The sequence below is a fragment of the Arvicola amphibius genome, chromosome 1 (assembly GCF_903992535.2).
Source record: "Arvicola amphibius chromosome 1, mArvAmp1.2, whole genome shotgun sequence".
NCBI lineage: Eukaryota > Metazoa > Chordata > Mammalia > Rodentia > Cricetidae > Arvicola > Arvicola amphibius.
The window spans coordinates 79,399,229-79,413,269 of record NC_052047.1 but is presented as its reverse complement, the minus strand read 5'-3'; the positions used below and the strand labels follow the sequence as shown (position 1 = coordinate 79,413,269).

The 14,041-nt window shown below is 45.7% G+C and overlaps 1 protein-coding gene and 1 long non-coding RNA gene across 4 annotated transcripts in view; one reads left to right on the top strand and one right to left on the bottom strand.

Annotated features, from left to right (window-relative positions):
• Positions 1–10,325, bottom strand: part of Egfr (epidermal growth factor receptor) — a 173,597-nt gene extending 163,272 nt beyond the window's left edge. For 2 of the 3 annotated variants that reach the window (XM_038326971.1, XM_038326979.2), the window contains exon 1: positions 9,944–10,324. In XM_038326971.1, coding sequence (XP_038182899.1) covers positions 9,944–10,031 — 88 coding nt within the window. In that variant the 5' untranslated portion in view covers positions 10,032–10,324. Of the gene's footprint in view, positions 1–9,943 lie in introns of all 3 variants that reach the window. The other variant, XM_042054959.1, reaches the window with a different exon arrangement.
• LOC119812375 lies at positions 7,313–13,338 on the top strand. The gene is made up of 3 exons (XR_005285077.1): positions 7,313–7,628; positions 9,291–9,406; positions 9,960–13,338. It is a non-coding gene; the product is annotated as an uncharacterized LOC119812375 (long non-coding RNA).
• Positions 13,339–14,041: the final 703 nt, after the last annotated feature.

Below are 14,041 nucleotides of genomic sequence, written 5' to 3'. Positions count from 1 at the left end.
CTTGCCCCAGATAGAATAGTTTGGATAAAGGGTATTATGTAAAGAACAAACCACCCCTGGTGTGTGTGTGTGTGTGTGTGTGTGTGTGTGTGTACAATTCGCTGTCTTGTTTCAGAATTGCTGTTTCAAAATCTACTGAGCTTAACTGTGCACTTCTCTTTAAACTATAGAAACGACCCAATGACCCCTATAGACCCAGCAGCTGAGTGGCCACATGTTGCCACAGGCTTTGCTGACCGTCCCAACAGCTGAATCAGTTCCTTTGATCCTAATTTTTCTTGCAAGTATTTTTAAGCCTGTCAGACTGACAGCAGCTATGGCCTAAAAGGAAAATAAAAAAAAAAAACATGTTTTTAATTTCTAAAGTAAATCTTGGGTCAGCAAGATGGCTCAGAGGATGAGGGTGACTGCTACTAAGCCTGAAAACCTGAATTTGATTCTCAGGATCCAAATGATGGAGAGAGAGAACTGACTCCAGCAAGCTGTCTTCTGCGCTCCACACTCAGGTTGTGGCAAACACACACACACACACACTCACGTGCACATGCACACACACATACATGCACACATGCACACCCACATGCACCCACGCACATACACATGCAGGTACACACGCGTACACACACAACGAATAGTGCAACTTAAATAAAAAGGAAATTAAATATTTTTGAAGTTTGCCAATGTATTTCCCCATATCTTATGAAATGAGCAGTTGAAGCACATTATAAAGAACAATGAAGATAAGAAAATGCTGCAAAACAAGAGGAAAAGTGGGAAAGGCAGAAAAACAGGGCATGAACAAGCACAGAACCATGCAGAAATTGCAAGTGGGCATGACGCATTAGTAGAAATGAAGCACAATTTTGAAGAACACCTTATGCCAATTTTTTGACTCTCATGCAGAACGAAAAGTGATAGGATCTATCAACAGCTCAAACACGGTGATGACGCAAGGGCGAAGGAGGAAGGAGGAATCTTAGGAGACAGGTCAACTGAGTATGAGAAGCACCCAGCACCAGGACGCTGACCAAAGACTCTGCATGAAGTGTGAGGTCTTCACTTCCAAATGAGTGCAGTTGGCCAGTTTGTGGGATTGTTGGCAGGGGGCGGGGAGCGGGGAGCGATGTGTGCTCAGTCAAACCTCTAAGGTGCTAGGGAAACGCAAGGTGTTGTGATTACTATGACGTCAATATTTAGCATCTAAATTACAGGACAGTACATTTGCTTTTGACATAGTTAAGTATGTTTCTTGCATTCCTGTGGATTGGCTTTTCAATTCATGGGGGTTCCCAGCCGCAGGGAGCTCCAGGAACTCCTAGTTTAGTTACCTTGTGGAAACTGAAACTCAGAAATTCTAGCTAGCATTCTTTCCCTGACAGAGGCATCGCTTCCCCAAAAAAACGAAATGTAAGTACAGTGCACGGTTGCATGAAAAACATTTATGAATAGTGAACTTGACGAGTGACTTCCAAACGTTGCCCATCAGTTTTTCCGTCATTTGTCATCGTCTTCGGAAGCAGTCATCGGCTAAAATCCTCCCGTGCAGTCGCTAATTCAGAGCAGCTTTCTAGACGGAGGGAGAGAAACTGAAAAGGAAGGGAAGGTGGAGGAGAGGGAAAAGAGGGATGTAAAAATGAAAGAAAGCAGGAAGGCGCTGTGCTGTTTTCATAGCTATGTTCCATACATACAGCTAATTGAAGATCAGAAAATTGCCGAGCAGTCTCAGAGCTTAGTAACAACTATAATGGAGGGATTTCTGATTCTCTATTAACTATATTACAAATCAAAGCCAATAGAGAGATGTGGAAGGCATCGTATTAGAGAGTCTTAACATTAGTAAAAGACCTTTAAAATTTAAAAGATTTTGTGTTTTTGTTTTGTTTTGTTTTGTTTTTTTGAGACAGGGTTTCTCTGTGTAGCTTTGGAGCCTGTCCTGGAACTTGCTCTGTAGATCACCTGGCCTCGAACTCAGAGATTTGTCTGCCTCTGTCCCCCAAGTGCTGGGATTAAAGGCGTGCACCCCCCCCCCTCACCTCTTGGCTGAAACTTAATAGTTTTAAAGTTTAAACTTTTTGAGTTTTTTTCACTATTAAAAGAGAATTATTCTCCATTGACTACAATTTGTTTTCCTGCAAGTCAGTTGAACTTAATCAACAGTTGATGACATTAAACTCCCTGTGGAATTATTTTCTGTATAAAACTGAGAGGGGCCTAAAGTCACCGGGTAAGAGTACTTCCTGTGCAAGCAAGAGGATCTGAGTTTGAGTTCCTATCATCCACACAAAAAAAGCATGGTTACATAACTGTAACCCCAGGATTAGAGGGTTGGGGGCGGTCTATCCCAGGAGACTTTTCATTTGCCAGCTTCACCAAAATGATGAGGAAGTGGTGAGACACCCTGTCTCAAAGAAAGTTCTTCTCTGGTTTCTGATACATATGGGCATGAGCACCTACCTGCATAGTGAAGTGCATGCAACACACATATATAGCTCATTCCAAACATGGTATATATCACACATATACACACAAAACACACATACACACACGGTGGGAAGAAGAGAGAGAATGGCTGATAGGGGATAGGGAAATGGTTAAACAAGCATATGACCCTGGGTTTGATCCCCGGAACCTACAGGAAAATGCATGGCTGTAGCGATGTATGTCTGTAATCCCAGCACTAGAGAGGAGGAAACAAAAGAATTCTCGCAGCTTGCTGGTCAGCCAGCGTAACCTAATTTGCTACCCCCAGGCCAATAGTGGATGCTAGATGGCTCAAGTGGAGTAATAGCAAGGATGACTCCTAGCCTCCCTGTGTGTGCACACACATGCACACATATACAAATGTATACACATACATTTCTATACACATACACACATGTGCTACATGAATATAAAAGGACACCATTTAAAACATTGTTGCTTATCTTTCTAATGTTGAGTCATTAGAATTTATGAGTTAGTAAAAGACAAATATTAAAATGATTCCTCTAGCTGACTGTGCTCAGCACAATTTTAAGCACACACAGGGGCTAATAGGGTATGAGAATAAACCAGGCGCTGAGTGTATAAGTCTAGAAAGTTACATGTGGTTAAATTAAATCTCTCCACAGCTTGTAGGCATTCAGTGTTTTCCTTTAAATAAAAAACAAAACAGGTTTTGACAACTGAAATATTATAGTTGAAAAACTTTTGAACTCCTTCAAAGTGACATTAAATTCTCAGGGACACCTGTCCTTGAAGATTTACACAAATTCAATAAAAGATTTTTTAGTTTTTCTAATTTTGAGATTATAATATAATTGCAAACTTTCTTCCCTCCCCCTTTAAACTCTCCCACTTCCCCTTTCCTTCTCTCTTTCAAAATCAAGGCCTCTATTTTTATTGTTACTGCATGCATATATGTATATACATATATTTCTAATATTCAAGACACTAAAATATTGAAAAGTTTATGACTATAGGTAAATAAACTACAACATCCAGTTTGTCACATACAAATTGCATTTTGTCATGCAGCAAGGTCATACACAATGCATCAGTGTTATCCCAAAGTGGAATACAGGAGGGGGATATTCGCAAAGTCTTAACATTACACGAGGCAACCCAGCTGCTCAAACAGTTATGACATCACCCACTCAACCCATGCACACTCAGTTTAGCAGGAAAATGGTCTGGTATCGCATTTCTACCTGCAAAGTAAAAGTCTTTACAAATTCTCTCCAACACCTGCAAAGCAGACAGAGGTCCTTAGTTACCTTCCCATTCACACACAGGGACAGGTGACAGCTACAGCCCCTCTCACACCAGGGGACAGGTGACAGCTACAGTCCCTCTCACACCTGGGGACAGGTGACCCAGCAGGAAGGCCAGCAGCCATACTTTTCCTAATTTCTTATGAATTTACCCATTTGTTTCTAAATGATCTGTACGAATAAACAGGTGAAGGTGTACAACAAATGCGTGCCCCAAATGCATGCTCCAAGTGCGTGCTCCAAGTGCATGCTCCAAATGCATCCTCCAAATGCATGCTCCAAAGTAGCAGTAGTTAAATTTTGGGGCACATGATAATTCAATATGGACGTACTGTGTCTCTCATTAAGGAGACTTTCCCTCTGATTCCTGTAGCAGGAGTTTCATAAAGTATGTCAAGTCATTACTTTTTTGATTCCTAGCTAGGTGTAGTGGGAGAATGCTCTTGCATGGAACACTTTAAAAGTTTCCAGCTGCAGCCTAGAGATTCTAGTCAATTCTTTATATGTTCTTGCTGCATTTTTTAAATAATAGCATTAATTTTAAAATGTAAACTGAGTCACTTCTCACTTGGGCACTTTACTTTTGACAAAGTAGCATTCTTTAAAGTGCTTTAGCAAAGTCTAAATAGTTAACATTCACCATAACAGACTTCATGGTTGCTGAAGGCCAGGGAAGGTGGGCTGCTGGGAGGTGCTGGGGCTACAAGAGCTTCTACATTCTTCCTCTTCTGTCTGAGATCAGCAGACATCTTGAGGAGACTTAGTCAAACTATCTTTTTTTGAGAAACGGCTCCTATCTGTCATGTGGGCAGAAATGGGCCATCCCTTTTGTGTGCTCTAATGGAAATCTCAAATCACATCTGTGGTTAAACACTGCCCTGCAGGGCCCTGTGCACACATACCTCCGCCAGCTCAGCCAAGGTATAAATCCTCTGTAAGCACGCACCATTCTCTCATTCCTCTGGTGGATCCAAAATAGAACTAGATGTGCTTGTGGGTGTGGCTGTTCTCACACCCTGCCATGCTTGTGAACCTCTTACAAGGCTGTTTATTTGTCTTTGAGACAGGGTTTCTATATATAACAGCTCTGACTTCCTAGAACTCACTTTGTAGACTAGGGTGGCCTCGAACTCACAGAGATCTGCCTGCCTCTGCTTCCTGAGCACTGGGATTAAAAGCATTTTCTAACATGGCCCCTGCATTAGAAGACGTTTTGGTTTTGTTACTCTTGTGTAAAATAGGGATTTGATGGTGTCTCACGGAGTGAGGATCTGTACTGAGCAGTGTTTCAGGTTATACACATTATGGTTCCAATATACCCACATGCCTAGTAGTTATCAGTTACTGAACTGCTTCTACAGTGGATAACTACAGATAAGCCTATGTTAATACAGAAAGAAAGCGGAAATGCACAGCCCTGGCAGGTTTAACACTGGTGGTGAGCCATCATCTGAAAGGAGATTATCATGGCGCTAGAGGTTCTATGACCAATGTCATTAATTGAAATGGAAATATCTAACAAAGCATTGTAGGCCCTGATGCTTTACTGGGTTCCTGGTTCATAGAATCCACTGCCTCCTAGACGTTCCCATCTCAATGCTTTACACTCAATACAACTAAACACTCAACTCACACTCAACTCCCGTTTGCTGTGATTTCCCAATATCCCAGCCTCTATGCATGGATTCATTATCTACCAAGACTTCCAGACCGAAGTTTGTGCCTTGAGATGGCATTTTGTTCCCCCTGTTTGTTCCCTACAGTTTTCTGCCAGATCTGCCTCTAGATCAGCCTCCCAGTCACTTGTCCAGCATCCTCCTTCATCTTCCTTCGTCTCGTCGGTGACAGTCACCCATCTCTCTATTTCCACTGATACCCAACAATGAAAGTGTCACATTCTTTGGAGACATTAAACAACCACTTCCTGGCTCCTTAAGATTTGGCAGCAAGTCCTTTCGGCTAGAAGAAGGCCCAGAGTTGTAATTGGGTTAAGGGAGTTCTCCCTGAACTGTATAGAACACCCCTTCACTTCCTGTTGCCTTGACCTATAGTGCTCTCTAGAATGTGATGCTTAATGTTACTTCTGTAACACCTCCCTCACGTGATCTCTTCCGCTTGGGGATTTTCTTGGTCTCCTCCTCCTAGAATTAAAAGCCAAACTCAGTCTTGAAAACACATCCTTTATTCTGTGTAGATCTCCCCTTTCTTCTAAGACTCTGTCACACATTACTTATTCTCTCTCACGCTCTCTTCTACTAATTTTCTTTTAGACACTTAAAAGAAGATATTGAGTCCAGCTCCTTCTCATCCCTCAACATATAGAGAGCACAGCACAAATTATGTATCATGGCTCAAATACAAAGAAGGGGGAAATAATTATAGATACCAATGTGTGTTTTTATACTCAAAAGACAAACACTAGGGATTAACTTGCATAATTGTATGGAGCACATCATGTGTGCTGACTCTTCAGTAGCAGTGAAATTACAGAAAACAAACAAGATATTATAATGGTCCCAAACTGTAAGTCAGGCCTCTTGTCAATGAAAAGCTGATTACACTTAGCAAGGGTACTTGAAGCCTAGGTGTGCCCTAGAAGAACTCACCCAAATGTGTATACTTAGATTACGGGCATGCCACCCCGTGACAGTCCCCACATGGCTTCCAAAACAAGCTGCTGGGATCGCTAGGAGTGAAAGGCCTTCTCGGTATATGCATTTCACAGATGGCCAGTCAAGAGGGCCAGGCATGTGACAGTGACAGAACCTTTGGAGATTAAGATACCAAATGCAATACTTTGTTTTTGCTTTTTGAAAAGTTATGGAGTATGAGGGTGAGCACACAAGGCCAGATGCAGCTGTTCAGGCTGCTGGCGCTACCACCTGATGTCAGAGAGTGTCATGCTGCAGCACCGTGACTGTGAACACAGCAGACACTCAGAGTACAGGACTCCTGCACACATGGAAAGGCCATGTGTACACATGTCAGCACTGTCTCTTTAGTGGTGTCAAGAACCACACATCTTTAGAAGCAATAACAGAAATCATAAGATCCCCCTTTAAACTCATAATGCCTGGCACAACTAATGCAGGCAAAAACATTTGCAGAATTTAGAAAAGAGATCCCAGAAGCCTGGAGTTTCAATGGGACTTCCAACCCAGACCTGAAATGAAAGCATAGGCTTCCTGGCTATGAAGCCAGGCCTGGGCTTCTGAAGACCCGGTTCTCTGAGAGAGAAAGAAGGCTGCTGGCCTTCACTCGAGAAGCCATTTGATTGCCACTTCTGTTTCTCTAAAATACCACCCTGTCACCCTGCCTTTTGGATGCCAGTGTCTTCACAAACAACACCGGGGACAGGCTGATGTCTACAGGGTTCTCTGTTTGAGTGTCTCCTCATTTGCTCTGTACACAGGATTTTGTCCAGAAATTGTGCCTTCCCTGCCATAGTATGGGAGGAGCTTCCTCAGAAAAGCCAAACCAATCTTGCCGGTATGTAGTGACTGGACTGCCCCCATTAAAGGTAACCCAGGAAACTACAGCACCCCAGAACAGGAGAGAAGGCCACTGAACAAGCAAACCAGACAGGAACTCAACCTCACCAGACTGTTTCCGGGTCCCTCTTCTTCTTGCATCAAACCTGAGTCATTTACACACCTAACCCAGTCCGGACCTCCTACAACGAGGGGGTGGAGTTTGGAGGTAGAAGAAACTTGAATCTTGGCATTGCTTCTTACTAGCTGTGTGTGTGGGAGGAAATCACCATGCTTCCCTGCATGGTGCATAGGTTCTCCCAAACAGATGATGAGAGTTGCCAATCGTTACATGTGATGGGCGGACCGACAACACGCTGAGAGCAGAATCCAAAAGTCTTCTGCTGTGAGTACAAGTAATGATGGTACCATAGATCGAAAGGAGGGGTAAGTCCCAATTTCACTTAAGGGAGCCAGTCCAGAACAGAACCGACAAATGGAGCAAACAAACCCTTTATCGGCACGTTGTGGAAGGATTATCTCAAGTTCTCAATAACCTGCCCTTTAGAACTTAAGCCTTTTTGTGTTACTTTAACAGACGGACATTTGTTTGTTACTTTTACGACTATACCCAGAAGCATTTGGTTTTAAATGAGTACAGACAGGCGAGTAAAGTGGTATTTCTGTTTTATCTACAACGAAATCTGCAGCTGCTAAGAGTGTTCAAGACAGGACTGTGAAAAGAGCTGGGTGCAGGGCTGAAGGGAGAAGGTGACTGGCTTGCGGCGGCGGGGGGAGGGGGTGGGAGGATGGGGGAGTGGGGGTGGGGTGGGGGGGCGGGGCCAGGCTCTAAGAGGGCAATTGAAAATTAGAAGACGGAGTCCCTCCTGTGGCCAGGGACAGATGCCACCTGAGAGGGCCCTAGAGTTAGCTGTGCACAGTTACTGGCTATTACAGCCAGGGGGAGGGGAGCCTTTCTGCTAAGGTCGGTGGGAGAAAAGCCTTATGCTGATCCATCCGTGAAAAAAAGCTAACCCTGCATTACTGACGTCACCCCTATTTTTTTTTTCCTGCACTGCAAGATTGCCCAGACTCCTGATAGCCCAAAACGTCGCTGAGGATTGGCATGTAGGCTTCCTGGAGATGTTACCCATCTTCCCTTTATGGTAGTGAGTCTCAAACCAAACACTCCAAAAAGTTTTTAAAACTAATTCTCAGGACAGGCCAGCGCAATCTGAACATACCGAGTGGGAGCTGCAGCACTGGAGGAGGGGGTGTAGTTTGTTTTGCTTGTTGATTTTTAATGCCAAATGATTTCATTGTGTAGTTAAGTTTGGGAAACTGAGTCTTACACCCCCTCCAACGAAAGCGCGCTCAGCACCAACCTCCAACTCCAACTGGGATGCCAATGACATCAACAGCAAGTGCAGACCTGACTCTTGGAACCCGAGCGGCTGGATTTTGAAATTGTGCAATTAAACCTTCCGAGGCATGTTTCTCATGTCAAGTGGGTTTATGGTCGGGTAGTCATGAAGCCAGACTTGTTCATGCTCCGTCTGGACAGTTGGCACATGTGATCCAAGGACATCAATCCGTTTCTTTTTAATTACGGGTTATATTTTGGTTGGCCCAATATCAATCACTTCATAAGGGCAAAAAGAAAAAAAATTTAAAAGAAAATTCGCAAGAGGGAAAGTCTCAGATAACAAGGAGAAAGTTTGCTATGGGCCTCATTTTGAAACACCAAGGGTGAAGTACTCGCAGGGACCTAGCTGTCACAAGGCCCTCAGCCATAGGGTTGCAAAGCCAAGAGATGCTACCAAAGACCTCGCTGCTGGGAAAAGGCAAACTTCGGGGATCCCAGGGTAGCAGTCACCCAGCGAGACTAGCTCCAGTCTGGCAGGGAGCCCTGGTGCCCAACTAGTGCACCTAGCCTGGCAGGTCCTTGATGTACTGTACTCTGTGGTCAAGAGGCGGGTCCGACGCACCCCACTCCCCCGCCCCCCCCCGCGCCCTCTTTTTTGCTAGCCAAGAAGCGAATCGTCACCAACACACCATCCTTTCCTAGGGGTCCCAGGCGGTTAATGACAGAACGTCGCCCACACTTCCAGATCATTGCTGCAGCTCCACACCCGCGCAAGGGCAGACAGGACTCTGTGAGACCCTTTGCGACTCAAGCACCAGGTCCTGAGAGAACCTGGGCGGAGGAGAGGGGTGCGGGAGGGCGCTCTTAGGGACCCGCCTGTCTCAGAGTTCCCAAACTTTGCCCAGGGGCGCACTGGTTCTTCCTTCAGTCCTTAAACTCTGGGACTGTGCGGGTGGGACCTGCCCGCCCCGCGGACCGACCCGGGGTCTCTCTAGCTAGCTCTGACACTCCTGGGCGCACGTGTGCGCCGATGCCAATCCTCGCTCCGCACCACGTTTCCGCTCCCGGACGCCTACTGAGCGCAGAAAAGTGAAGCAACTAAGTTGGGAGCGGTCGGGAACCCCGGAGCTCACAGCCGTGGTTCCCACGCTGCGCTGGCACCCCCTCTTCCCCCAGCCCGGTCTCCCTTCCTTCAGTCGCCCCAGTCTCGCCCATTCCAGACGCGAAACGTCCAGTCCCTCCCACGGTCCCAGCCGATCCGGTGCGAGACAGGAGAGGAGGGGCAAGCGGCAGGGGACACCGGGGCTAGGCGAACGCTCCCCGCTGGGGGCGCGGGCCAGCGGACACGCCCTTACCTTTCTTTTCCTCCAGGGCCCCACCTGCGGCGCTGAGCGCGGCCAGTAGCAACAGCAGAGCGGTTCCCGTGGTCCCCGAGGGTCGCATCTCTGCCCAGGAGAGGCTGCCTTCGGGCTCTCCGGGATTAATCCGAGACAGACGGAGTCCCACGGGCTGCGCGGCGACTGCGTCGGCAGCGACGCGACCTGGAACTCAGGCGCCCGTCCAGGTGAACTGTCGTTGGTCTGGGAGGCGGTGGCCTCCGGGACTCACTCCAGGCGCCCTGGCCCGGTCGGGGCTAGCGCACTGTGAAGGAAGCGGAGGAAGGCTGCTGCGCGCTGCGATGGGGCTGCCCAGACGTCTAGCTCGCGCGGTTCGGGACGAGGGGAGGCTGGGCTGGAGGAGGAGGGACTAGTGATAGGAGGAGGGATCGGGAGGAGCGAGGAGGAGGAGAATGGCAGGAGAGAGGAAGCACTCGCCTCGAGGATCGAAAGCAGGCAGTGACCGGAAGGTGGTGGTGGATAGCCTTGGCCGCCACCCGACCAGGCTCTGGGACGAATCCAGGCTGCGGGTAGCAGGGCAGCCGGGGGCCTTTGGGGTTAATTTTTGTATGGGGACTCCTTCCCGCTGAGGTTCAGAATCTAGGCAGTTCAGCCAAAACTGTGTGAGAGTCCCTTCCCTCCCTCTGTCTGTCCCACCTTTTTCCTTCCTTTCTTTCTTCCAATTTACTGAGCAACACCGAACCACTTCGGGTACAAACTGACTGAACCCTGGAGCCCAGGTTGGAAACTGACACAGACGGAGACACTACCCCCTCATTTCTCCATAAGTCCTCCCGGAGAGCGGGATCTTAGCCGGGTCAGGCTGGCTTGGCAGCAGAGTTCCCAACAGCGCAGGCAGAGACCGGGCTTCCAGATGCCTGAAGTGGCACTCAGAAGTGTCCTTCAGATCCTGTCAAGAACCCTCCACACCCTCTGAAAGGAGGGCGGCCAATTCCCAACACAGAGGAGGAGGGCAAATGTTTGCTGAGTGAAAGCACGCATGTTGAGGAACAAAAACATGGCGTTTTCGACACCAGGAATCAGTCAGGAGTCCTTGGAAAGCAAAACAGTGAATACAGGAGGAGAATTCCTTCGCAAAAGCGGAGACTTGACGCCAACAACAGTTGACGTATCTTTAGAGCAGTTAGCAGGGACTCGAGCTAGCCATGCCGGATACCAGCAGGCAAATTGCCAGGTATATGTTCTCCTAGAATTTGGCCAGTTGAAATGATGTTTCCCTGAACTGCAGGACTGTCAACTAAATTCTTTCAGCAAAGACCCACTAATATCACTGCTTCCTCACTATCGGAGAAATGTCCCCTTCTCCCATTTAGCAGCCAGAATCCCTCTGTTCTTTGCAAAAAATGTCCCCTAGTTTAGGCTCTTTTAGGCCTCCTATTAAAAGCAGTCGCTGCTAACCAGTGGAGTTCAGAGCACCTGTGTGTGTGTGTGTGTGTGTGTGTGTGTGTGTGTGTGCAGCTAGAAGGGACGCGCTCCCAACCTTCTTTCCCACCCAGCAAAGAAAGGGCTGCTGCCCAAGTTTCGCAGCTGGCATCCTGAATGGGTGCATTTCACCCAGCCTGTGCAAGGCCCCTCTTCAGACCCTGAAATCCTCATTGTGAAGTAGAGCAGGGCATCTTAAACTTTTCCCACCGGCAACCGTTTTTTTCATAGTTTTTAATGTGCCCTTGGGTAGGGATTTATAGAAAATAGGCGTGCAAACTAAACGTCTACTAATAGTAAACCATTATGGAACGTTAAGATAATTCTTTGACATACATATAACTTTAACACTTGTTAAAAGTTAAAGCAAATTTGCATGCAAATGAGATGGAGTTGTTTATTATTACACAAAAACTAGATCTTGAATGAATACTCGATGCTGCAGGACATTGAGCATCTGCAACAATGCTCAGAGTTAATTTAATATTTTGGTTAACGTCCTCAATGCATAAAATGGAAAAAAAAGTATATTTAGGGCCATTTTGGAAATTCCATCCAAATCCCAAGCTAAAATTCAGTTAATATCTTTTAAATGAAGCTCAAGACATTGATTTTAAAAATCAAACATTTAAATACAGTACAACCCAAATACATCTATGTGAAGCTCTTATGCTAAGGGATGATGGTAGGAGAATATTGAAAGTTTTTGTTTTCTGTGTTATAATATTATTCGTCTACAAGAGCAGATGGTTGTAAAGTAAAACTGCTGCCATCCATACTCCCCAATAGCTTTGCATCTGAACTGAGTTTTGAGGCAGCGCTTCTTGGTGCCCCATGCTGTAACAGTGTGCACAGAGCAAGGAGAGCATGGAGCGTGTATAGAAGCAAGATCACAGTGAAGTGCCCTGGTGCACCCTGGGTGAACACTACCAGAAACACCTTGCAGTCACTGTGTGTTTTGAGCTTTTGAATTAAATTTTGGTCATCGCAATTCAGAAGCCTTTTACTCTTGCCAAACATTTTATCCCTTCCTCCCAGGGACACACACACTGTGAGGGAGACACTCATGTGTTTGTTTTCTGCTACATGTTCCAATAACTTGGGTCAGTTTGTAAAGCAATGCAATTATGTAGAGGAAATGAGAGGAAAGCAAACAAAAAACAGTGGAGCACAGGATAAAGGCAGAAATGAATTTTAAAAAATTTGCAGACAGATTTTTTTGTAAAAAATCTATTTCTGCGCTTATAGAGGGCCACAAACCTGGCTTGAGATCATATTTTCTATCAAGGAATATAATTAGTTGCACAAGTCATAATGTGCAGGTAAACAGTAGCTGAAACAGATTTTTAAGAAATTGTAAAAATTTCTCCCATGCATCCCTAAAGGAGGATTGTCTCCAAAGACTTCAGGATTCTCTCTGTGTTAGCTCCATGGAGCAGCAACCTTCATAAAGCTGCTGGTTAGAACGTCCATGGTGTGACCTGATTACCATTCTGCCCCTAGGAACAAAAGCTTCCTTGAGACCATCAAGAAGGGAGCAGTGGCCCGTTAAAGTTACAGAGCACAAAACTAGGACAGCTTCTAATATAGAGTTTCCCTTTAGGACACTTACATACAGTGTGGACTCTTCCTGAGCGCCCCCTTAGGACATGACACATACACGTACCCTGGAAACATCTGAGCTGTAATTATGAAGAGTAACATTATGATGAATTTTATTGGTTGGCAAGTCCTGGAATTATTGATGCTTATGTTAAATAAAGGTGGCCTGGGCAGACTGGCAGAAATGACATCTGGAAAGAACAGAGGAGCCTTGCAAAGCCAGAGTTTGACCCATAGTCTCTCAGAGTAATCCAAGCCATCACCCAGGTGACACACCCAATCCAAAAATGGCAACAGCAGTTCAGACTCTGCTGAACTCGAGTGAGATGACCCTTATACTAGCTTACAGTTTTGTTTTCCTCTTTCGATGTCAGGATGACACTGTGGCTCAGAGAGGATAAAGAACTCTCCAAGTCCCGAAGTGCAACTGCTATTATGTGCAAACTGTTTTCCAAGTATGTTCTTTATCACTTCTTCTAAACCTGAACTGAATAATGGTGTCAGGACCCCAGATTCTATTTCATCATATCTTCATAAGTTTTTAGAACAAATGAAACCAAAATTTCTGTTTGGCCGAGAAAAAAAAATTCTGAATAAAGTCTAGACATGACATAGCAAGCACCTGCTAGGGTCAGTTTCCACAACAAATCTCTCCAGAGTGCCCATCTTTACATTACAGGCGGGGTTCATTCTCTGCCAGATACACTAGACAAGCAGGTTTTTGTTTTTGTTTTGTTTTGTTTGTTTGTTTTTATGAGTGGCTAGAGCAGAAGCTCTTGAATGTGTGTGTTGGAGAGGAGTTTAATCTTCCTAAGAGTAACACGGGATTGAATTCCTCTAATTCACGTATTCCATCAGAGGAAAGGCAGGTCAGGTGAAGACAGGCAACAAGGTGAAGATATGAGGGCTCCCAGTATTTTTGTTCTCCTTGTTTGGGGAACTTTTTTTATTAGTTGAGAATTTAGTACAATGTGTTTAAATTGTGTTCACCTTCTGCCTCCACTCCTTGCAGATCCAACCCTCATTTCCCGC